Genomic DNA, 24,492 nt, shown 5'->3' on the forward strand with positions numbered 1-24,492 from the left:
TCTGATGCTGTTACCAAAAGTGCTTCATCATCAAAGAGATTCATAGAAAGGCTATGGAAACAATTACAACAGTTCCACACCAAGATGATGGCTATGCAAGGATTCCAACCCATAATGACTTAAAACAAGGAGCTGCCCTGCCCCTGGTGCCCCTAGATCAGGCATCCAGAGATTTTTACTCCCTGACAGACAGGGTCGACGCCCCTACTCAGCCTTGAAACAGTTACAGAAGACAGACCATCACCCTTCTGCTTCTCATAAGGATATGGGAGTAAAAACTCTGAGGGGGGTATGAAACAGGAGGGAAGGAGGCAGGGAGCAACCTTTGAAAGAATGACATAGCCCAAGGACATGACATAAACTAATTAGAACCAAATGGGTCCAAGATGGTGGACAAGTCGACCTCCACTAGACCTTGAGCCTCAGTATACGCTCACATCAGTAAGCTAAATGACACTCCCACAGGCACCATGACAGTTCCAAGACTGACCATAAGGATCAAAAAGTGGGTGGTGGCCCAATTCTTGGAAATCCCTACCCCTTCCTAAAGTAACTGGAATAGTCCTCTCACTCATTAGCCTATGAAATTACCCACTCCTATAAAAATTGGCAACCCCATACCCTGGTGCCTTTCTCACCTTCTGAGATGGCCCACACACTGTCTGTGGAGTGTGTTTCTCCCAAGGCCGCTCTTGCCTTCTGAGATGGCCCACAGTCTGTCTGTGGAGCGTGTTTCTCTCTAAATAAATCCACTTCTTACCTAAAAAAAAAAAAAAAAAAAAATTGGAGTTAATCCTCTCAAACCCTGCCACTGCTTTTTCAACTAAGTTTATGTAATATTCTAAATCTTTTGTTGTCATTTCAACAATTTTCACAGCATCTTCTTCTACCAGGAGTAGACTCCATCTCAAGAGACCACTTTCTTTGCTCATCCATAAGAAGCATCTCCTCATTTGTTCAAGTTTTTTCATGACATTGCAGCAATTCAGTAACATCATCAGGCAGTACTTCTAATCCTAGTTCTCTATTTTCACCACATCTGTAGTTACTTCCTCTACTGAAGACTTGAACCCCTCAAAATCATTCGTGGAGGTTGGAATCAACCTCTTCCAAACTCTTGTTAATGTTGATATTTTGACTTATCCCATGAATCACTATTTATGGTAACTGTAGCCTTATAAAATGTTCTTCAATAATAAGACTTGAAAGTCAAAACTACTTCTTGATCCATGGGCTGAAGAATGAATGTTGTATTAGCAGGCATGAAAACAACATGAATTTTGTTGTACATCTCCAACAGAGTTCTTGAGTGACCAGATGTCAATGAGCAGTAATATTTTGAAAGGAATCTTTTTTTCTCAGTAGTAGATCTCAACAATGGGTATAAAATATTCAGTAAAGCATGTTGTGAACACATGTGCTTTCATCCAGACTTTGTTATTCCATTTATAGAGCACAGGTAGAGCATATTTAGCATAATTCCTAAGGGCCCTAGGATCTTTGGAATGGTCAGTGAACATTGGCTTCAACTTCAAGTCACCAGCTTCTTTGGCCCCTAACAAAAGAGTCCTTTGAAACTCTAAAGCCAGGCATTGACTTTTCCTCTCTAACTATGAAAGTCCTACAGGACATCTTTTTCCAATAGAAGAATGTTTTGTCTACATTGAAAATCTGTTGTTTAGTGTAGCCACCATCATTAATGTTCTTAGCTAGATCTTCTGGATAATCTCCTGCAGCTTCTACATCAGCACTTGCTGCTTCACCTTGCACTTTGATGTTATGGAGATGACTTCTTTTTTTAAACCTCATGAACCAACCTCTGCTAGCTTGAAACTTTGCTTCGGCAGCTTCCTCACCTCTCACAGCCTACATAGAATTGAAGACAGTTAGGGACTTAATCTGGATTAGGGTTCGGCTTAAGGGAATGTTGTGGCTGTTTTGATCTTCTATCCAGACTACTAAAGCTGTCTCCACATCAGCAATAAGGCTGTTTTGCTCTCTTATTATTTGTGTGTTCACTGAAGTAGCACTTGTCATTTCCTTCAAGACCTTTTCCTTTGCATTCACAACTTGGCTCTTTGGCACAAGAGGCCTAGCTTTTAGCATATCTCAGCTTTCAGCATGCTTTCCTCACCGAGCTTAATCATTTCTAGCTTTTGATTTAAAGTGAACCTCTGGTGTGACTTTCTTTCACTTGAACACTTAGAGGCCGTTGTATGGTTATTAACTGGCCTAATTTCAATATCATTGTGTCTCGGGGAATAAGCAGGCCATAGGAGGGTGAGGCCTGCTGGTCAGTGGAGCAATCAGAACACACACATTTATCCATTAAGTTTGCTGTCTTATGTGGGTGTGGTTTGTGGCACCCCAAAACAATTATAGTAGTAACATCAAAGATCACTGATCCCAGATCACCATAAATAATAAAATAATAATTTAAAAGTTTGGAATATTGAGGGAATTACCAAAATGTGACATTGAGACAGGAAGTGAGCAAATGCTGTTGGAAAAATGGTGCCAATAGACTTGCTCTACTCAGGGTTGCCACAAACCTACAATTTGTAAAAAATGTAATACCCCTGAAGCACAGTAAAAAAGAGGTGTGCCTTATACATAGGAGGGATAAACAAGGTCCTACTGTATAGCACAGGGAGCTACATTCAATATCCTGTGATAAACCATAATGGAAAAGAATATATATATATGTACAACTGAGTCAATTTTCTGTACAGCAGAAATTAAATGCAACGTTGTAAATCAACTATATTTCAATAAAATTTTAAAAAAGGGGGTGTGTGCCTGTATACCGTAATAAAGAGAACCCAGTCCCCTACTGATGGTCATTTGGTTTGTTTTCTATCTTTTACTGCAATGCAAGTGTATCTGTATGATAAATTCTCGGAAAAAGAAGATGTATGTAAATGGAATTTTGGTAGTTACTGCCAATTGTCCTTCATAAGGGAACAAATAAATTTTAATTTGGAAGAGATATTGTAAATATCTAACAGCCTTTTTCTTTAATCTGGAGGAAGAGTGTAATATTTCACACAGGAAGCCATCCCATTGACCTTTCAGGAGGACATGATATGATCTTTTCAGAGAACTGACATCAAATACCAGAAAGTTCTCAGCACTTTACAGGTATCAGCTTTTTAAATCCTCACAACATCCTATGAAGAAGGTACTCTTACTACCCTCATCTTAAAGATGAGGAAATTTATGTGGAAGGAAGCTGAGTGACCTGCTTGAGTTCACTCAGCTAGAAAGCATTAAAGCTAGGATTCTAACTCATGTAGACTTACTCTAGGGTAAGACAGCTAAGCCATAACTTCTGTAAAATTGCTTTTAAAATAAAGTCATAATTAAGCTAATATTACTATAATAGCCTAAAATATTTTTTCTCACATGTCCTGTTTTGATAATATCTTTCAAAATGTAATCCAGGGGCTTCCCTGGTGCTCCAGTGGCTAAGACACCACACTCCCAGTGCAGGAGGCCAGGGTTTGATCCCTGATTGGGGAACTAGATCCTGCATACATGCTGCAACTAAGAGTTTGCGTGCCACAGCTAAGAAGTCCGCATGCCGCAACTAGAAGATCTGCATGCCGCAACGAAGATCCTGAGTGCTGCAACTAAGACCTGGCGCAGCCAAAATAAATAAATAAATAGTTAATTAATTAAAAAAAAAAGCAATCCGTGGGCTTCCCTGGTGGTGCAGTGGTTGAGAGTCTGCCTGCCGATGCAGGGGACACGGGTTCGTGCCCAGGTCCGGGAGGATCCCACATGCCGCGGAGCGGCTGGGCCCATGAGCCATGGCCGTTGAGCCTGCGCGTCCGGAGCCTGTGCTCCGCAATGGGAGAGGCCACAACAGTAAGAGGCCCGCATACAGCAAAAAAAAAAAAAAAAAAAAAGTAATCCGTAAATTTTGTGTGTGTGTGTGCATGTGTGCATGTGTGCATTTGGATGTTATTTGACTGTACCTATAGGACTGTGGGAAAATTACACTTATAAAACTGAAGGTACATTAGAAACCATTATAAACTGACCTCATTTTTAAAAGTCCATGATCCTAATTATTGGTTGAATTTTTAGAAACTGTGTTTTCTAAAACATGTTTTGGAAAATGAGTATAAGTTTCTACAATTTGCTAAGTGGCTAATTTGCCTTTGGCACAGTTAAAAAAATCACCTCCTATATATTCATTTAACATTCATATCACTTCTGTGAATTGTAGGTGTTAATATTCTGATTTCACAAATGAGAAAATTGAAACTCAGAGACAGGGGTTGATTCGCCCAGATAGCGAGGATGATAATGATGATGGGTGAGTTTTCTGAGTATTTACTATACGCCACGAACATTGCTAGACCTACTTTACATGGACCTATTTAATCTTCACAACAATTCTGTGAGTAGTTACTCTTACTCTCCTCATTTTACAGATGATAAGATAAGGATTTAAAGAAATTTAGAAGCTTTCTCAAGGCCGTGTAGCTAGGAAGTGGTAATTAGGCAGTTAATCCAGGTTTGTTTTGATGGTCAGTTTAATGTGTCAATTTAGCTAGGCTATGGTCTTCACAGTAATACTCATTCAAACACCAGTCTAGGTGTTGCTATGAAGGTATTCTGTAGAGGTGATTAAAGTCCATAATCACATGACTTAAAGTAAGGGAGACCTAGAGAATCTGTGAGGGTCTGACTCAACCAGTTGAAAGGTCGTAAGAGCAGAGCTGAAGCTTTCCTGAACGAGACATTCTGCCTGTGGACTGGAGCTTCAGCTGCCTGAGAGTCTAGACTGCCCTTCCTGATGGTTTGCCCTGTGGACTTCAGCCTTGCCTAGCCAGTCCTCAATTCTTTGAAATAAATCTCTTAATATAAATCTCCTACTGCATCTGTTTCTCTGGTTGAAACCTGACTGATCCATTTGTCTAAACCCAAAGCTCAAGCACTAATTAGAATGCTATACTCATTCTTTGTATATGGCAGGTTAGGAATTTGAACCTGAGTCCAGAGCTTGTGCTGCTGTGCATCTGAACCACACATTACACTTATACCCTACCTCATACTGTTAGCTTTTATATTTTGTACCCTCAAGCTTGATAAGCATTTTGAAGGCAGACACCAGATTTTACTTATCTCCTCTTTCCTATATGTGTATCATGCACATAAGACCCACAGCTCTGTTGTCAAAATGATTTCTGTCACACCTGCACACAGCCATTTGTCATTTGCCTTCTTGCTTTTGTCCTGTCTCGAATTTGGAGGCCATTGCTATTTTTCCTTTTCTAACTTTTCTTTTACTTTTCTCTTTTAATTCTTAACTTACAAGCTTTTAGGAACTTAGAACTTTAGTCAATATTGCTGCACCCTGTCTTATCAATTATTAGGGAGTCAGAAATACAAAAGATCATGAGAGATTACTATAAGCAACTCTATGCCACTAAAATGGACAACCTGGAAGAAATGGACAAATTCTTAGAAATGCACAACCTGCCAAGACTGACTCAGGAAGAAATAGAAAATATGAATAGACCAATCACAAGCACTGAAATTGAAACTGTGATTAAAAATCTTCCATCAAACAAAAGCCCAGGACCAGATGGCTTCACAGGCGAATTCTATCAAACATTTAGAGAAGAGCTAACACCCATCCTTCTCAAACTCTTCCAAACAATATCAGAGGAAGGAACACTCCCAAACTCATTCTACGAGGCCACCATCACCTTGATACCAAAACCAGGCAAGGATGTCACAAAGAAAGAAAACTACAGGCCAATATCACTGATGAACATAGATGCAAAAATCCTCAACAAAATACTAGCAAACAGAATCCAACAGCACATTAAAAGGATCATACACCATGATCAAGTGGGGTTTATTCCAGGAATGCAAGGATTCTTCAATATACACAAATCAATCAATGTGATACACCATATTAACAAGTTGAAGGAGAAAAACCATATGATCATCTCAATAGATGCAGAGAAAGCTTTCGACAAAATTCAACACCCATTTATGATAAAAACCCTGCAGAAAGTAGGCATAGAGGGAACTTTCCTCAACATAATAAAGGCCATATATGACAAACCCACAGCCAACATCGTCCTCAATGGTGAAAAACTGAAACCATTTCCACTAAGATCAGGAACAAGACAAGGTTGCCCACTCTCACCACTCTTATTCAACATAGTTTTGGAAGTTTTAGCCACAGCAATCAGAGAAGAAAAGGAAATAAAAGGAATCCAAATTGGAAAAGAAGAAGTAAAGCTGTCACTGTTTGCAGATGACATGATACTATACATAGAGAATCCTAAAGATGCTACCGAAAAACTACTAGAGCTAATCAATGAATTTGGTAAAGTAGCAGGATACAAAATTAATGTACAGAAGTCTCTGGCATTCCTGTACACTAATGATGAAAAATCTGAAAATGAAATCAAGAAAACACTCCCATTTACCATTGCAACAAAAAGAATAAAATATCTAGGAATAAACCTACCTAAGGAGACAAAAGACCTGTATGCAGAAAATTATAAGACACTGATGAAAGAAATTAAAGATGATACAAATAGATGGAGAGATATACCATGTTCTTGGATTGGAAGAATCAACATTGTGAAAATGACTCTACTACCCAAAGCAATCTACAGATTCAATGCAATCCCTATCAAACTACCACTGGCATTTTTCACAGAACTAGAGCAAAAAATTTCAAAATTTGTTTGGAAAAACAAAAGACCCCGAATAGCCAAAGCAATCTTGAGAACGAAAAACGGAGCTGGAGGAATCAGGCTCCCTGACTTCAGACTATACTACAAAGCTACAGTAATTAAGACAGTGTGGTACTGGCATAAAAACAGAAGGATAGATCAGTGGATCAGGATAGAAAGCCCAGAGATAAACCCACGCACATATGGCCAACTTATCTTTGATAAAGGAGGCAGGAATGTACAGTGGAGAAAGGACAGCCTCTTCAATAAGTGGTGCTGGGAAAACTGGACAGGGACATGTAAAAGTTTGAGATTAGATCATTCCCTAACACCATACACAAAAATAAGCTCAAAATGGATTAAAGACTTAAATGTAAGGCCAGAAACTATCAAACTCTTAGAGGAAAACATAGGTAGAACACTCTATGACATAAATCACAGCAAGATCCTTTTGGACCCACCTCCTAGAGAAATGGGAATAAAAACAAAGATAAACAAATGGGACCTAATGAAACTTCAAAGCTTTTGCACAGCAAAGGAAACCATAAACAAGACCAAAGGACAACCCTCAGAATGGGAGAAAATATTTGCAAATGAAGCAACTGACAAAGGATTAATCTCCAAAATTTATAAACAGCTCATGCAGCTCAATAGCAAAAAAACAAACAACCCAATCCAAAAATGGGCAGAAGACTTAAATAGGCATTTCTCCACAGAAGATATACAGACTGCCAACAAACACATGAAAGAATGCTCAACATCATTAATCATTAGAGAAATGCAAATCAAAACTACAATGAGATATCATCTCACACCAGTCAGAATGGCCATCATCAAGAAATCTAGAAACAATAAATGCTGGAGAGGGTGTGGAGAAAAGGGAACACTCTTGCACTGCTGGTGGGAATGTGAATTGGTACAGCCACTATGGAGAACAGTATGGAGGTTCCTTAAAAAACTAAAAATAGAACTACCATATGACCCAGCAATCTCACTACTAGGCATATACCCTGAGAAAACCATAATTCCAAAAGAGACATGTACCAAAATGTTCATTGCAGCTCTATTCACAATAGCCCGGAGCTGGAAACAACTTAAGTGTCCATCATCGGATGAATGGATAAAGAAGATGTGGCACATATATACAGTGGAATATTACTCAGCCATAAAAAGAAACAAAACTGAGCTATTTGTAATGAGGTGGATAGACCTAGAGTCTGTCATACAGAGTGAAGTAAGTCAGAAAGAGAAAGACAAATACCGTATGCTAACACATATATATGGAATTAAAAAAAAATGTCATGAAGAACCTAGGGGTAAAACGGGAATAAAGACACAGACCTACTTGAGAATGGACTTGAGGATATGGGGAGGGGGAAGGGTAAGCTGTGACAAAGCGAAAGAGAGGCATGGAAATATATACACTACCAAACGTAAGGTAGATAGATAGTGGGAAGCAGCCGCAGAGCACAGGGAGATCAGCTCGGTGCTTTGTGACCGCCTGGAGGGGTGGGATGGGGAGGGTGGGAGGGAGGGAGATACATGAGGGAAGGGATGTGGGAACAGATGTATATGTATGACTGATTCACTTTGTTATAAAGCAGAAACTAATAAAAAAAAATTAAAAAAAAAATTATTAGGGAGTGTCCTTGGTAATGCAAAACTTTAATGAGAGCAAGTGGTGATATTCTCTGCGAGTTGAGAGGTGATTTGATTTAGCTGTTTTAACCTGTGCTACAGTTCTTCCAGGGCTGGACCTCTGACAAATATTTTTTGTTTTAATAAATTTATTTATTTATTTATTTTTGGCTGCATTGGGTCTTTGTCGCTGTGCGCTGGCTTTCTCTAGTTGCAACGAGGTGGGGCTACTCTTTGTTGCAATGTGCGGGCTTCTCATTGAGGTGGCTTATCTTGTTGCAGAGCATGGGCTCTAGGCGCTCAGGCTCAGTAGTTGTGGCTCATGGGCTCTAGGTGCGTGGGCTCAGTAGTTGTGGTGCACAGGCTTAGTTGCTCCTCAGCATGTGGGATCTTCCTGGACTAGGACATGAACCCGTGTCCCCTGCATTGGCAGGCAGATTCTTAACCACTGTGCCATCAAGGAAGTCCCTCTGACAAATATTGATATGCAAAATTCAAAACTTTTAAATTCCCTAATGAGTATAGTTGGAATGGGAGGAATATGTTCCTTACTGTAGATAAGCACTAATTCCAAGGTCAAAATGTTATCAAAGAGCAGATCCTAAGGGTTGATTAAGGGATAGGTCCCAAAAGACAACACTTTTTTGTTTTTCTTTTTCTCTATTTGTATTTTATTTCTTAAGCAAGATCCTTCTTTAACATTTTCTCATCTCCTGTCAATTAGGCTCAAAGTAAATCCTTTGCTAAGAGAGTAAGAGGTCCTCCTCAGACCTTTTTATAACTTAACTGACCCATTTTCAGTGGTAATAAATTCCTTAACTTTTATGTACTGTGGTCACATTTTTTCATAGTTCTTAAAGATATTGCTGATATTAAAAATAATTTGTAGTTATGTAACACTTGGTGTTATTATTATGAGTCAATAAATGTTTTCTTTGGGGCACCAGATAAAAGATCTGTATGCTTGTTGCTATTGTAAATACTAAGAAAACACGATATAAAAATAGTAGGTCCCCTCTTAGCATTTACTTCAGTCATAATAGAATTAGACTAGAGCTTAAATTTTTGACTCTGGTTAGAGATTAAGGCACTAATTTTATTTGTTTACATGGATCACAGACTATGTAAGCTGAGCCACAAAATGTGGAATGTCTCACTTTCCTAAGTTTACAAAATTTTATGTTAAATTTTATTTAGGCTACATTTATTTTGTATAGAAAGGAAAACCACATACATGTTTCGAAAAGCCCTGAAGTCAGTATAAAAACCAAATTAATTATTTAAGTTTACTCCAAGTTATTTAGTTGCTGGTACTGTGTAGCCTCCCTTAGTTTGCCCTGTGGAAAAAGTAGGTATCTATGCACTTAGTCCCCTTGCTAATCTTTCTTTTCTTCTGCAAGAAATTTGTAAAGAATATTTCCCTACGTTGGAGTCATGCAGAAGATATGTAAACGTCCAACACACTTCTGCAAATCAGTAAAGTATAAACTTGGGCATGTTCATTAGAGGCTACCAAGGGAAAAGTGCAGAAAAACTATTTTGAAATCTAAACCAGTAAGATCCAATGCAAACTATCAAAAGACAAAGAAGGAATCAAACCTCATTTGCTTACTTTCAAGCACAAATTACTTGATAAGGAAGCTTGTTTAGATTAAGTAAGCATAAACATGCTCCAGGGAGGTCAGTGATTATTGTTGTTGAGCATGCAAGGTTATAGAACGCTTCATTATACTAAAGCCAGTTTCTTTTCCTAAAGGAGTTCCATTTGTGTTATCCCTAGACAATGCAAAAGGAGCATTTCACCCCCAGAAAGTAAATAAAAATGATTATTCTGCGTTGCTTCCATTGGTATTAAAATGTAACTGCTAACCGCATGACTTGTACTGAGGGCAAGGCTGCCTTGAAACTTTATAATTTCTCCAATGTGATAGCATTTAAGCAAGACCTGGTAAAGGAAACTTTTGCAAAGAGAGAATGGAACTCTCTAAAAGATGTGACCTGCTTCTGCCTTCTCCTACTCACTCTCCTTGGTAGGTACACAAAACTTAAGAGACCTCTCATTTTTTTAGGATGCCTGAGTTTGAATCCTGCTCCCCAACTTTCTAGTTATGTGTTTGTGCCTAACAGTCACTTGGGCTATTCACTAATATTCTGGTCTCCTCCTTTGGGCACAAGGTAGGTTTGTATTTTTCTTCTTTGAAATAGGTCATGGGGCTTCCCTGGTGGTGCAGTGGTTAAGAATCTGCCTGCCAGTGCAGGGGACATGGGTTTGAGCCCTGGTCGGGGAAGATCCCACATGCCGCTGAGCAATTAAGCCCATGCACCACAACTACTGAGCCCGTGTGCCACAACTACTGAAGCCCGCATGCCTAGAGCCTGAGCTCTGCAACAAGAGAAGCCACTGCAATGAGAAGCCCGTGCACCACAATGCCCCCACTCGTCGCAACTAGAGAAAGCCCACGCGCAGCAATGAAGACCCAACCCAGCCAAAAATAAAATAAAATAAAATAAAACAAAAAGAAATAGGTCATGGCCACATGACTTGTAGGGAGGAGCCAGGGCATAAGTCACCATCTTTCTCTTCTCCCTGCATGGCAACTAGCTTTGTTTTAGACAGCAGATGCTCCATCATTCTACAAAGAGCAGAGCCCTTGCCGCGTCATATGGATAGGTAGCATGAATGAAAAATAAAACTGGGGCTTCCCTGGTGGTGCAGTGGTTGAGAGTCTGCCTGCTGATGCAGGGGACACGGGTTCGTGCCCCGGTCCGGGAAGATCCCACATGCTGCGGAGCGGCTAGGCCTGTGAGCCATGGCCGCTGAGCCTACGCGTCCGGAGCCTGTGCTCCACAACGGGAGAGGACACAACAGTGAGAGGCCCGCGTACTGCAAAAAAAAAAAAAACCCACAAAAAAACCCACAAAAAAAACTGTTGTCTTAAACCACTGAGATTTTAGAGCTGTTTGTTATTGTAATCTCATCTACCTATCCTTACTAACAAAGTGACTTTGAATAGCTACTTAACCTCTGTTAGTTTTCTTGCCTGTAAGATAGGAATGATAGTAGCACCTACCCTGGGGTTTGGCATGAGGACTAAATGAAATTATCTAAGTAAAGCAGTTAGCATGGTGTCTGGCACGTGATAAATCCCCAGTCCGTGTTGGCTGCTATTGTTACTATCATTAGCATTATCCAGAATCTTCGGGGCTAAGATATTATATATTTATTCCCAAAGTTTACCTCCTTTAAATGCAGCCTCTTTTTAAGAATTACTTTTCTTACATACGTTTCTAAAAAATATCACAGTCTTTTCTATCTTAAATAGAGTTCTTAAGGACTTAGGTTCATCATTATGAGTACCAATTATTGTACTGTAGTGTGATATATATAGACTTCCCAAGGACTTAGGGTCATCATTATAAATGTCAATTATTATGCTGTAATGTGATATAGTTCAGGACACTTTGAGGTGTGTAGTGCATCTGCTGTGATGTTTTTGGGTTTTTGTGTCTTTTCATGGCAATTTTTCTTTTCTGTCCCCTATTTGCTATTCTCAGTGTACTTTTGACAAAATTTTCTTTCTAATCCCATTAACTTCTTAATGTATGGCTTTCAATCTGCTGCAAATTTTGTAAGGAATTAATCAGTGTTGTTAGGATTATATATAACATAAAAGAAATTAGTGCCAAGTAAGTGACCACTTGGTAGGTATATGTTACTGTAATTCCTTGTAGTGGCTTAATGATACTTTTTTTAAAAGAAAAAATCCCATCTAATCCTCTGTTACTATTGGGAAAGTTTCCACTTTACTGTAGTTGAGAAGCTAAACAGAGTCTAAATTGGGTAGTATTCATATTATATCAATTTTACCATCCATCAGAAGTATGAGATCAGCATCACTAGTACACCTCCAGTGTAAACAAATGAGCTTGAGTGTTTGTGGAGGTTCAGGGACCTGCCATTATTCCCTGCCTCTCAAGCTCATCCAAGCTGAAAAATGGAACTGGAAGATAGTGCCACCATTCCTGCTACTTTCAGAAGCCAAGGTGGCAAAGACCAGTAAAGGGGGGAAAAGAGGTTGGGGAAGGAGAGCAGATTTTCCCAATGCACTCTTATTGGATAAGTGGAAATGGAAATTTGTCATTACTCCTTCCCAGGGATACCAGCTTATTTGGGAGTATTGCACAGTTACCCAGAATCCTAGGTTCTCTACTATCACTGTTAGTGTGTTATGTATATTGGGCATTAAAGAAATAACATAGTTTCTGACCCTTATTATCTATCAAGGATGTGTGATTATTGTGAATTATCAGGGCATGTGATTTCTGAAAAACAATAAAAGGCAATACTTTTATACATATAGGGCATTTGTTTTCTCATTGGCACCTCTTTCTCCTTTCTGTAGAACAGCCCTTGGACTTTGCTTGTGGGGGGCAAATCAAATGTGACTGTGGAAGTTCTACTTTGCTTCAACCAGTCTAGAGTGCTTAGATGTTAGGAATTTGAATCATGAGTGACAGAATGACTGAAACACGTGGAATAGAATTGTTGTAGCAGCAAAATCCTGAAGAGGAGGGGCTTCCCTGGTGGTGCAGTGGTTGAGAGTCTGCCTGCCGATGCAGGGGACGCGGGTTCGTGCCCCGGTCCGGGAAGATCCCACATGCCGTGGAGCGGCTGGGTCCGTGAGCCGTGGCCGCTGAGCCTGCGCGTCCGGAGCCTGTGCTCCGCAGCGGGAGAGGCCACAACAGTGAGAGGCCTGCGTACCACAAAAAAAAAAAAAAAAAAATCCTGAAGAGGAAAAGTCTGTTTAGACCTCCAGAACTGCCTGATTCCTGATCTTTCCATGGTTTCTGGGGGTATATCACACCTTCCAGAAGTTCATTTTCTACTTTAGTCCATTTCTGTTGCTTATAACCAAAAAAGTTTTGTGTTTTATGTTTCACAGTGATGACTAAAGCTAAACAGACATTTTGTATGTTATTTAGTTTTAAGATATATTGAACAAGAAGATGTATTTTCTCAGAATAGAACTTTAATGATTTTGGGTACAAACAATTTCTAAATTGGGAGGATATCTACCATTTATTGAGCATATACTACTTGCCAAGTACCATGTTAAATGCTTTATGTATGTAATGGGTATGTGTGAATAGTTACTTGTTTTTTTGTTTTTTTTTGCGGTACGCGGGCCTCTCACTGTTGTGGCCTCTCCCGTTGCGGAGCACAGGCTCCGGGCGCGCAGGCTCAGCGGCCATGGCTCACGGGCCTAGCCGCTACGCAGCATGTGGGATCTTCCCGGACCGGGGCACGAACCCGTGTCCCCTGCGTCAGCAGGCAGACTCTCAACCACTGCGCCACCAGGGAAGCCCTAGTTACTTATTTTTAAATATATATGTATAAAGATTTATTTGTCATTACAATGATTCGGCGAGTAAGATATTACTATCCTGATTTTTACATATGAAGAAGCTGAAGCCTAGACTAATTTGGCAGTCTCACAACTGGAAAGTGGTGGAGCTAGGATTTATATCAGGTCTGGTTACCTTAACGACATGATATGTTGCCTCCTATATCAGAAATAATATGATTTTTTTTGGACTCAGTTATAAGCAATACCTGCTCAGAAATTAGGTATATATTCTCTCTCTTTTTAAAATGGCTCTGAAAGCAAAGAAGACTAAATGCCAATAAAAATAAGAGCAGATTTACAACACATGTCAAAAGTAAAATGGTTGTAAATAGATCAGTCCTCTAGTCTTGTATGTTACTACATTTGTTTCACATTTATTTTCAAAAGAGAGATATTTAATTCAGTTACCCTAGATGATTCTAAGATTAGTCAGAACTTTATACTTAAAAATGTATTTAAATTTTAATTGAATTAGAATTTCATATCCTATTTTGTAGGATCTGGTATTTTTTTTCCTGTTTCTTTATAAATGATTGCAAATTTAGAATGTTCATAATGCGATATAGAGCAGGGAAGCAAGTGAGATTGTTCAACTAAGAATCATTAGTAACTTTAGTATCATGGAATGAATGCAGAGAATTTTATCAGTATAACTTTGTACTTTCTGAAGTTCCTAAACATTTTATGATGGAAGGTTAGCTGACATGACAGATTTTTTCATACAAAACAATAATTTAAAAAAATTATAGCTTCCTCCCCCTATTTAGGGTTCTAGAAGCATGCCACAAGAAACCAGCTTTGTTCATAAAACATCCGATCTTTCAGTTGTTTAAAGCTAGTATTATTTACAAGATCCCTGTTGATCAGTATTTTCCACTTTCACAATTCAGTTAGTTTTTGAAGTTTGTGCAAAGTTTTCTAGGAAATGGCTTTTCATATTAAAAGAATGACTGATTTTCAATTAACTTGAATGATCTAATTAAATATAATTAGATCAAATACATCTATACCCAAACACTATTAAAATGAAATATTTAGATGCCAAAATGTATGTCATACTGTCAAGAATTATGGGTTTATATAACAAAAATAACTAATTTGTATTGTAAATATTTGCCAAAAAATTGAGGCAAAATTGTGAGACCTTGCCTGTAGTGCAAATACAATAACATATTTAAAACAAGGCAAACAAAGGTATAGGAAAGGCATCTAATGCAGTAGTACCTCACATATACATAGTCAAACATGGGGGAAAGCTTTGTTCTGGTTTCCTCCAGGAATCCTCCCGAGTATTAAGCATAGTTTTTAGAACTGTAGTTCTCCAACATGAATAATCTTGTCTGTTCATGACTCCTCTTAATTCACAATATACAACCCAATAAGGAAGGAGCAGGAATGGAATAAGGTTCTGTACCAGTCAGGATTTAATTAATTAATTGGAATTATGAGACTGTGGGGACTGACAAGCCTGAATCTGTAGGGCAGACAAGCAGGGCAGCTGGAAACACAGTCAGGAGTTGATGTTTCAGTCTTGAGGCAGAATTCTTTCTTCCACCGGAAACTTCAGTTTTTGCTCTTAAGGCTTTCCAACTAATTGATGAGACCCACTCACATTATTGAGGATAATCTCCTTTACTTAAAATCAACTGATTGTAGATATTAACCAAATCTACAAAAATACTTTCACAGCAACACCTAGATTAGTGTTTGATTAGATAACTTTGTACTATAGCATAGCCGAGTTGACACACAGACCAACCATCACCAAGTCTCTATGTGGCAATAGTGATGGTAGAAGGAAGTCTCTGGAAAATTTTCAGACATAGCCCAACCTGTTCAAGGGTAGCTGGGGGAAGGAGGTAGAACAGGTGTCATCTCTTGCCCTCTCTTCCCTCCAGGCATCTCCCACACTACTTCCCATGTGATTGTGGAGCCGTGGTGGTAAGCAGAGGGAAGGATGTGCTCTAGATAAAGTAGGAAATGATGGTTTAATCATTTGTGTGAAACATGGGTTAAAGGGTCAGTATCTAGATGATTTTATGATGGCTCTTGACAAATAGCTCTTGTGGGGACAGGGTGAAGGGCATTATTTTTTGGTGAAAATGATGTTCTTGGTTTCACTTTGCTGATGAGAGTCTTAAGTTTTTACTTTGAAATACCACTTGTGGAAGTTGTTTGGGCCTCCCCTCTCACCTTGGCCCAGTAATAAATTAATACTATCAGACTATAGCTAGGCTCAAGACTAGTGGGGGGATTTGAGGTTTCCAAATCTCTCTTGTTTTCAGAACCTCTGAAATATGTTTTCTTCTTATGGCTGCTTTACGCTAAAAACCTATGAACTGGGACACAGAAAACAGGAACAGTAATGGAAAGTTTGGGTCCTGGATAAGCATAAAATTATTCACTATTTAAAAGTCTTGAAGGTATAATCCAAAATATGGGTCATGGAAAATTTTAAGGACATAGCAATGTTATGAGACAATCTTACAATCCTATTTTGTATAACAGGCCAGTTAAATAATAAAGGGTAGGAATAAAAAATAAGGCTTAAGCAACATGATAAGGAGAAGAAATTTTGTTTCCAACTTTACCTTTAGAAACATGGATAGTTGATAAAATCTCTTGGAAATTACTTTCCTGTCTCCCCCTAATAAAACTGACCAACGAGACAATGCAATATATAACCCACTAATGAAATAGTTACAAAATAAACACAGACTTTCCTTTATTTCAGAGTAATTTTAGCCAAGAAATGAAATAGCTAACGAAAGCCACAGAGTTATTATCATCCACTGGAGGCAAAGTATTTACTAAAACCATAATCCCTAAAGTTAACACTAACTGAAAATACTGCAGAAAGATTGTCTGGTATTTGCCTCAAGTGACTTTTTAGCAATCTATACCTCTAGAATATCATCAAAGTTTATTTTGTTATTTTAAAGGAAAAGATTTCAATTTACTACTCATATTATATCAGGACAAGCACTTAACAAGTTCAGTCATTTCTTTATTTACCCATGGTTAAAAAGTAACTGAAAAACAACTAATCCAAAGGAGGGGAAAAAAGGAAAGAAAAGCATACTTACATGAAGCATACTTACATGATGTAAAGGCAAAAAGTTAAAACATTCCTGCACTTGAAAGTGATTGAAACATTTTAATAATCTTTCAATTCCCAGTTGAGGCCAGGTGGGAAGCAATATGGCAGTGCTATTTGGAACTCCTGGGTATTGGACAAGGCTTCAGTAGGACTCCTTCCTTGACTCCTCTCAACCACTAAGAAAAGTGCTTTGTTTGCTCTAAAGAGAAGCTAGAATCTCAGGAGAAACATCTGCTGTTTTACAGCAGATAAAACTACTGATGTATGTCTCTTATAGCTAGAAGCAAGGTAATAGACAGTTATTAGGACCTCTATTTCCATTGTATTACCGGATAAAAACAGATGAGCTAAGCTCCCTCATCTAACATGTTACCTTGATTTCAAAAAAAAGATTAATGCTATTTTGTGTGAAGTAAAGACCTCAAAGCAATTTTGGCCTTGTTTCCGTATGAGTAGAAAAAAATGTAGATCTTTTGCCTCCCCTGTTTCTAAGGCCACAGAATTAGGATGTGCAATACACGCTTTCTCAGAACTTGATGGTACACTTTTTTTGCCAGAATAATTCCAAATGGAGGTCAGGCCTTCTGGCATGAGATTTTTTTTTTTTTTTTTTGCCGTACGTGGGCCTCTCACTGTTGTGGCCTCTCCCGTTGCGGAGCACAGGCTCCAGATGCGCAGGCTCAGAGGCCATGGCTCACGGACCCAGCCGCTCCGCGGCATGTGGGATCTTCCCGGACCGGGGCACAAACCCGTGTCCCCTGCATCGGCAGGCGGATTCTCAACCACTGCGCCACCAGGGAAGCCCTGGCATGAGATATTTTTGCTAATTTATTTTTTAACACATTAACACATTTTGCTGCTGAGTCTCACTTAGTAAAGCTTCTGATTGAGCCAATGAACCAGAGCTTGATCATTTGAGTTTGAGTGTAGTCTGATGCTTTCAGACTACACTCTGATGCTTTTTAATAAAATCCTTCTCTACCTTTCAGTCAATTTGGGTAGAAAGTTCAGCTGTTTGAGACAACCTAGCCAGTCCCCCAAGACCACATGGACACTCAATAACTCATGAGAATGAGGTACCCCATTTGACTATGTCCATCTTGATTTGCCATTTCCATTATGCCATTGCTTAAAATAGATGAAGACTCAAATGGGGAAAAAAAAAATCTAGTGAAGAACTTTCACTGCTGATTCAATTCAACAGCAGTTATTTTGTGGATTGTGATGTCAGTGTCCAATTATTATAGTCCAGTTTTGCTCTCTCTCTTTTTTTTTTTTTAAGTACAAGGAAAATTGTGTAAAGAGTCAGGGACCAAATATCCTACAGAAGTGTATAGGAAAGCAGAAGAGGCAGGGATCTAAATTAAAGTTTGGTCTGTGTCCACTAAATACTGGGAGTAGTGAGAAAATGGAGAGAGACACTTTACCATCATTCATTGGTTTCTCTAGTTTTTCAAGTTCTCAGCAGAACCAGGATGAAAATCATTCTATAATAAACAAATGATTTCATGGTAATGAAGTTAAAATTTGCAAAAAAGGAGTCAGGAAACTTTCCAGAAATATTTGTTTGTGTTTCCCTGGCTGCTTGGTGTCCAGGTAAAACTGAGTGCTGAGGATAAATCCTGAACTACCTAAAGAAATGTGATCATATTAGAAAATGTATTTCCTAGTTCCCATGTCAGTCAGTGTTCAAAATATTTGATTTGGGGAAAATATACCTATTGCTAAAATTGGCCATGCTCTGTGGCCAAACTTCAGGTTTTGCTAAGCGAGTGAAAATATTCCTAAGAGTGTTGTAATGCACTTTGCCCACCACACAGCCAGTCTTTTTAATACAGTATTTTTCACAGCTTTGGGGAGAGTTCACTGGAGCACAGGTGCTCAGGGGTAAGCACATGATGTGAAATCATGTCGGGAGGCCAATTGGAGTTTACACTTTTTTCCAACATAAAAAAACAAGGAGATTTGAATTAGTTAGGTGTGGGAAAGCTTACCCAAGAAGATATTATTAAGCTGAGATCTAAAAGACAAATAGATTTTTTTTTAGCCACATGATTGACTAACGTCTAAAGGCAAGAAAGAAAACAGAATGTAAGATGCAGCTAAATGGCTCCCAATTAATTAAATCTTCAGTGTCTTCTACGTGTACAACATGGGCTAAGCTCTGGGGATGTAATGGTGTGCCAAAACACACTCAGACACAGTCCTAGTGTCAGTTCCTCTCTATGGAGCGAGACAAATGCTAACCAAATTACAGAAATAAATATAAAATCCTCTCTCTGTTACATAGAACAAGATGCTAGGGAAACATATCCAAAGGGGATTTGAACTAATTGGGGCTGCCAAGGAAAGCTTTTTTGTGGAAGTTACAATTGAGCTGTGATCTAAATAAGTCAAATATCTGAGGAGAGGAGAGCACAGTGTTTCATGTGAGGGAACATCATGTACAAAAGTTTGATAGGCCATCCTCACTAGAGGGACTTCTGCCCTTCTCACAAAGAATGTACAACTTGTGAGAGTCTGAAGAACTTTTTCAGTTCAAATTCTAAACAAATCATGGAGTGGCTGAAAGAGTAAATTAATTAGTCAGGGCCTTAAACTGGGCTGGGAGTAGGGACTGTGATTTTGATGTGCACTGAGGCAGTGGACTAAGAAAGGAGGAGAGGAAATATAGAAAGATGAGCTCAGTACCATACTTAGATCTGGGAAAAAGAGGCTCTGGGCCCTGTGCTTCAGAGGACCCTCAAATCACAAATGTATACAACACATAAACAATAAATTATTAAGTTCCAGTAGACACTTCTGGCACTAAACATTCATGCTTGTGCCTAACACTCATTAGCAGTTGCATCCAAATGCTATGAAGTATTACGGATTATGCTACCCTCACCATAACAAAAGGAGAAAGCTTCAACCATCCAGGGAGGATTTGAACAGCAGAACACTTAAATAAGAGAAAAGATAAATTAATTAACTTGTCAAATCCTTCTCCTAGCATGAATACAATGGGTGCTTGCATTATGAAGTTTCATTTCCCACTACTGCTGAGTATCCATTTTCTTGCTTTTCTCCACATAAAGCAATTCATGGTTCTGGACTTACTCCAGATATTCTTAGTATTTGAAATTATTGCATATGATGGCTGAGGAATATTTTGCAATACTAAACAATCATATAGCTCTTAAATTTGTAAGCATCTAGGTCTAGATGTAATATACTTAAAGTGTGATACCAGTTCTTAACATTGACAACTAGATGGATGTTGAATGCTAGAAATGCAAATAGTTTTATTTTTATAAAAATGTTTAATAAGATTAATTAAATTTTCAAATATTAAAATAAAAATTCCAGCATTATTTAATTTCACTTTATAATTTGATATTCACTATAGTTTATATTTTACCTTCTAATTTTAATAATTTTGTATATTTTAGAAGAAAAATAGCTGTTAACACATGAAAAGTTTTCATTTTTCTGCATTTTAAATTTACTTTACATTTTTGATTAAAATATATTCAAATTTTATACCCTTTATACGGTAACATTTTACTTTTAAATCTTTTAGATCATTGAGATTGAGGACAGGTGAAGAATAGGGAATTGTGATATAAATAAAGGATTCAAGAATAGAGATTAGAAAAGAAAAAAAGCTGGAAAGAAAAAAGAAGTAGAAAATTTTCAAAGAAGAGTTCTACTTAATTAAAATAAAAATATAGAAACAATGGAAGTGAGCAGACTTCTGTTGAGCATGACCCTTATAGAATTTGTAAACAAGAGATTACAAGTTCTTATTTAATTAGGATTTAACTACTGATCAAAACAATGCAAATTAACAAGAACATTATTCTCATCAAATCTACAATGTAAGTGGGTCAGATAAAAAAATTCTTTCAACTTTATATTCTTCATTAATTGAAGATTTAGTTACTAATTAAAACAATGAGAATGAAAAAGAATCAATTTTATATCACTTTCATAACCCAGAAACAACAAAAGTAACTCTAGCCTACCCTTTAGAAGCTAGAGAAACAAATGGTCTTGAAATCAGCAAATACAGGAAGAAATGCTCCAGAGCATTTGACTGAATGATGTTCTTGGAAATGGTGACGCCATGTCGTTCTGACAGTTTGAGAATGTTGCTAGTAAAACACATTCAGTTTCAAATTAATGATTACAATTTTCTATTACACGAACATGGCAGAATTTTTATATTTCATTTTATTCCAAACTTCTTTCAAATAGAAGGAAGTTGTAGAAACTGGCTTTTATAGTCTCTATTTAGAAACTATTTTGTTATCACTGTTAACATATTTCACAACCAATCTTTATGATAGACTTCAGCCAATGAATGTATCTGTGATAATAAACTTAAATTCTCAATTAAAATACCATGAAATGACCTTTGCACACAGAAAAGTACAGATATAATTACTAGAACTGAAAAAGTAATCAAACAACGAGCAAACAACCAATAATATTCCACAAATAAAAGTAAAAGTAAATCATCTTTAAAGAATAATTGTGTGTCTAATATTCAGGCAAGTTTAATGATGCCTTTCATGGTAGAACAGCAAAATATTTATAGAACATAATGGCAAGTGTCTAGGATTTGTAGAAATGATTTCAAAATTTGATGAAAGAATGACCAAAAACTTAAGATGGGTAAAAAATAATGAAGCAAATAATAATTCTCTAGTAAGGGGAGTTAAAAATGAAATTATTAATTTAAGAGATAATAAAGTGAGATAAAAAGTCATCTCCCAAATTTTAAAAAGGAAAAATTATTCAGTTCAACTTGGTTGTACCAGGATCCAAAGTATTACTACATAAATAACCTTTATTTACATATATGTTGAGTGACCAGGAGAAGAAAACAAGGAAGTTTAAACTAATGAATATTTCATTGGTTTCAAACCTGTTGTAAAAAGTACAGCTTTTTACTTGTAGGAAGAATTGAAAAAACAACTTCAATTTTAGGCTCTAATTTAAAAGATTGTTGAGAGCAAAACTATGATACTGGTAGTAACATGGTTGATAAGAACAAAAGTGATTTTGGTGAAAAATCCAGAAGGATTCTTTATGCCATTTACAGTACATGGTTTGAATTTGTTACTAAGAGACATGGTCTCAATACTGTTGATATTGTTGATATTCTTTGGAACAGTTTAAACATTATATACAATATTTTCAGGGTCTGTCCAAAGGTGGAACATCTTGAGAAAAACAGAATTTGACCTAATAGGTACTCATGGATAAACACTGGGAGTGCTGATCAAATGCTGCTAAAGCAGTTAGTTTTAAACAAGATTCAAAATGTACTAGGACAGTCAAGTGAAATAACTGAAAAATTCTCAAATAGTGAATTGTGATTTTTGGCAGAAAATGAAATTAATTTTGAGTAGGTCTATCCACATATTTATTTGCTATTTTAATAATATTAGCAAAAGTTTAAAGAAAAAAATCTAAATTTGGCTACTTTTAAAAGGATTGAAAAACTTAAAATTTAAAGAAGTTGTTTATATAAATAGAAAGAAACTACATGTGCAATATGCAGCAAATGTGACAATCCAAAAAAATTATAAAATTAAAATGAAGAAATAAAAATGTTCATATGACTCCAAAGAAGATTCACATACCAAAAAAAAAAAAAAAATCCCCAAACTAACTTCTGTAAAGGCTATTTTCTGACCATTAGAGACCAAAGAAAGATTTGAACAAATTGAAGAACAATGCTATTTTTAATTTTTTATAATATTCCAGAATTGAAAACTATGAAAGCAGAAGAATTAAGAATTATTATATGAATCTACATATTGTCTTAAGAGATCCTGAAAAATCACAATGTGATAGCAACCTATATGATGAAATTAAAATACTTTGTAATTTTTTTGAGATGATAATTTATCATATGCAAACCCATTACAGTGTTTGAGCATGATATGTGAAATGAATGGTCACTTCTGAACTGAACGTTGCTTTAAATATTTTACTGACAATTCCATTTGTCACTATCTCAGCAGAGCTAAGTTTTTTCCAAAGGGAATGAATAAAAACTATGTAACAATTTCAACCCACTAAAGTCATTTATTTGGCATTTCCTCTCATAACTCAAATTATGTGAGAATCTTTTTTGGTTTTGCCACGGCTTGCGGGATCTTAGTTCCCCAACCAGGGATTGAACCGGGGCCCTTGGCGATGAACGCACGAAGTTCTAACTACTGGACTGCCAGGTAATTCCCTGAAAATCTTGATTTAACAACATAATTAATCATTTTGGTGAGCCAAAGGCAAGAAAAATGTATTTTATAGAATAAATATATAATATTTTATTAATTATAGATATCTTTATTACTCATCCAAGTATCACTTAGACAGGTGCAATAATTACATTTAGTAGTGCTTGTTATTTTGCTGATTTTCAGTCATATAAAACTCATAGCTTTGCACATACTTAAAAATTTTTTGTTGTTATAAGATAGTCAAGATGGGAAGATAAGACATATTTTAGCTAACAAGTTTGTTATCGTGATCCGTGACTTTTAAATATGGCCCTCCATTTGTGTTCTTGCTCCATTCCTACAGATGTTAAAGATAGACCTGGGTAAACTGCTTCTCTCATATGCCTGAGATTTACTGCATAGAGGGCAATGGACCTGCCTGTTAGACAGTAACCTGGAGGCCCATGATGGGTCAGGCTCATTTAGGTTAATGATTTGTAGGATGGGATTGTGGACAGTTTGGATTTAGGTCATAGGTATATACAACAAACAAGAGTATTTGCAATCCCTTGAAAGATTTAGAGCAGGATGGAAAGAGCTTAAGAATACCAGATGCCTGGGGATGAGGGTAAGGGGGAAGATGTTACTTTTAAGTGGTTCTCTTCACCACCTCTTTTCCCCTTCATCCTCCACCCCTGTTCTGTGACTTGCCATACGAAAGACAAGCACCCAAGAGCTAGATAATATTACCCAGGTTTAGCCCTACTGTTTACAGAAACCACTTTTATACTTATCTAGCCTGTCCAAGTTCTCTCATTTAGCAATTGTGAGTTAGAGTATTAACCTATTATACCATATTGCTTTGATAGGTAGTAGATAAAAATAATTACAAAATATACTTGGCAAAAATAAAGCACAAATAAATGTATCATGGTAATATTTGGTATCCCCATAATACAGTGAAAATTTATCATGTCATTATGACCTGTTTGCTATATTTCACTTAGGTATTAATTCCTTTCTTGGAAACATTTTTATATGGATGATCAAGAAGTTATCACAGATTTAAATGAACTTTCTTTAGACCTAATTATAGCTTTCTTTTCCCAGACCATGACCAAAAAAAAAAAATTAAAAACAGAAAAAGAAAAAAAAAAAAACACCTTGGACAGGGGAAAATTCAGTTCCATTTATTTTCTCTCTCCAGGTCTTCTGATGGTAATTAACAGATGGTCCTTGTTTTCTAGTTGATAAACCAGCGAGCAAACATGTACTACGCCTTTAGCCTGCAGACATAGTTTGTCATCAGAAGCTGTATGCCAGAGTCTGGCACAGCACTGAGCTGGATTTACAAAACCACTTCTCCCACCCACTTGGTAGGTTATTTTATTTTTCAGTCATACTGGTTCAAACATCAA

General features: G+C 37.3%; 1 protein-coding gene across 30 annotated transcripts in view; it reads left to right on the forward strand.

Moving 5' to 3' along the window:
- The window catches only part of LOC308615945 (uncharacterized protein), a 639,507-nt gene that overhangs the window by 50,763 nt on the left and 564,252 nt on the right, over window positions 1–24,492 (forward strand). For 14 of the 30 annotated variants that reach the window (XR_014015648.1, XR_014015649.1, XR_014015650.1 and 11 more), the window contains exon 3: window positions 24,322–24,450. The exons of 13 other annotated variants lie outside the window; for them this stretch is intronic. Coding sequence is in view for 2 of the 17 variants with exons in the window: in XM_081231851.1 (XP_081087977.1) it covers window positions 24,391–24,450 (60 nt within the window). In the remaining 15 variants the exon portion in view is untranslated. Of the gene's footprint in view, window positions 1–24,281; window positions 24,451–24,492 lie in introns of all 30 variants that reach the window. 3 more of the 30 variants (XR_014015644.1, XR_014015645.1, XR_014015646.1) reach the window with 1 other exon arrangement.

This window comes from Mesoplodon bidens (genome assembly GCF_964165515.1).
Source record: "Mesoplodon bidens genome assembly, chromosome: 4".
Taxonomy (NCBI): Eukaryota; Metazoa; Chordata; class Mammalia; order Artiodactyla; family Ziphiidae; genus Mesoplodon; species Mesoplodon bidens.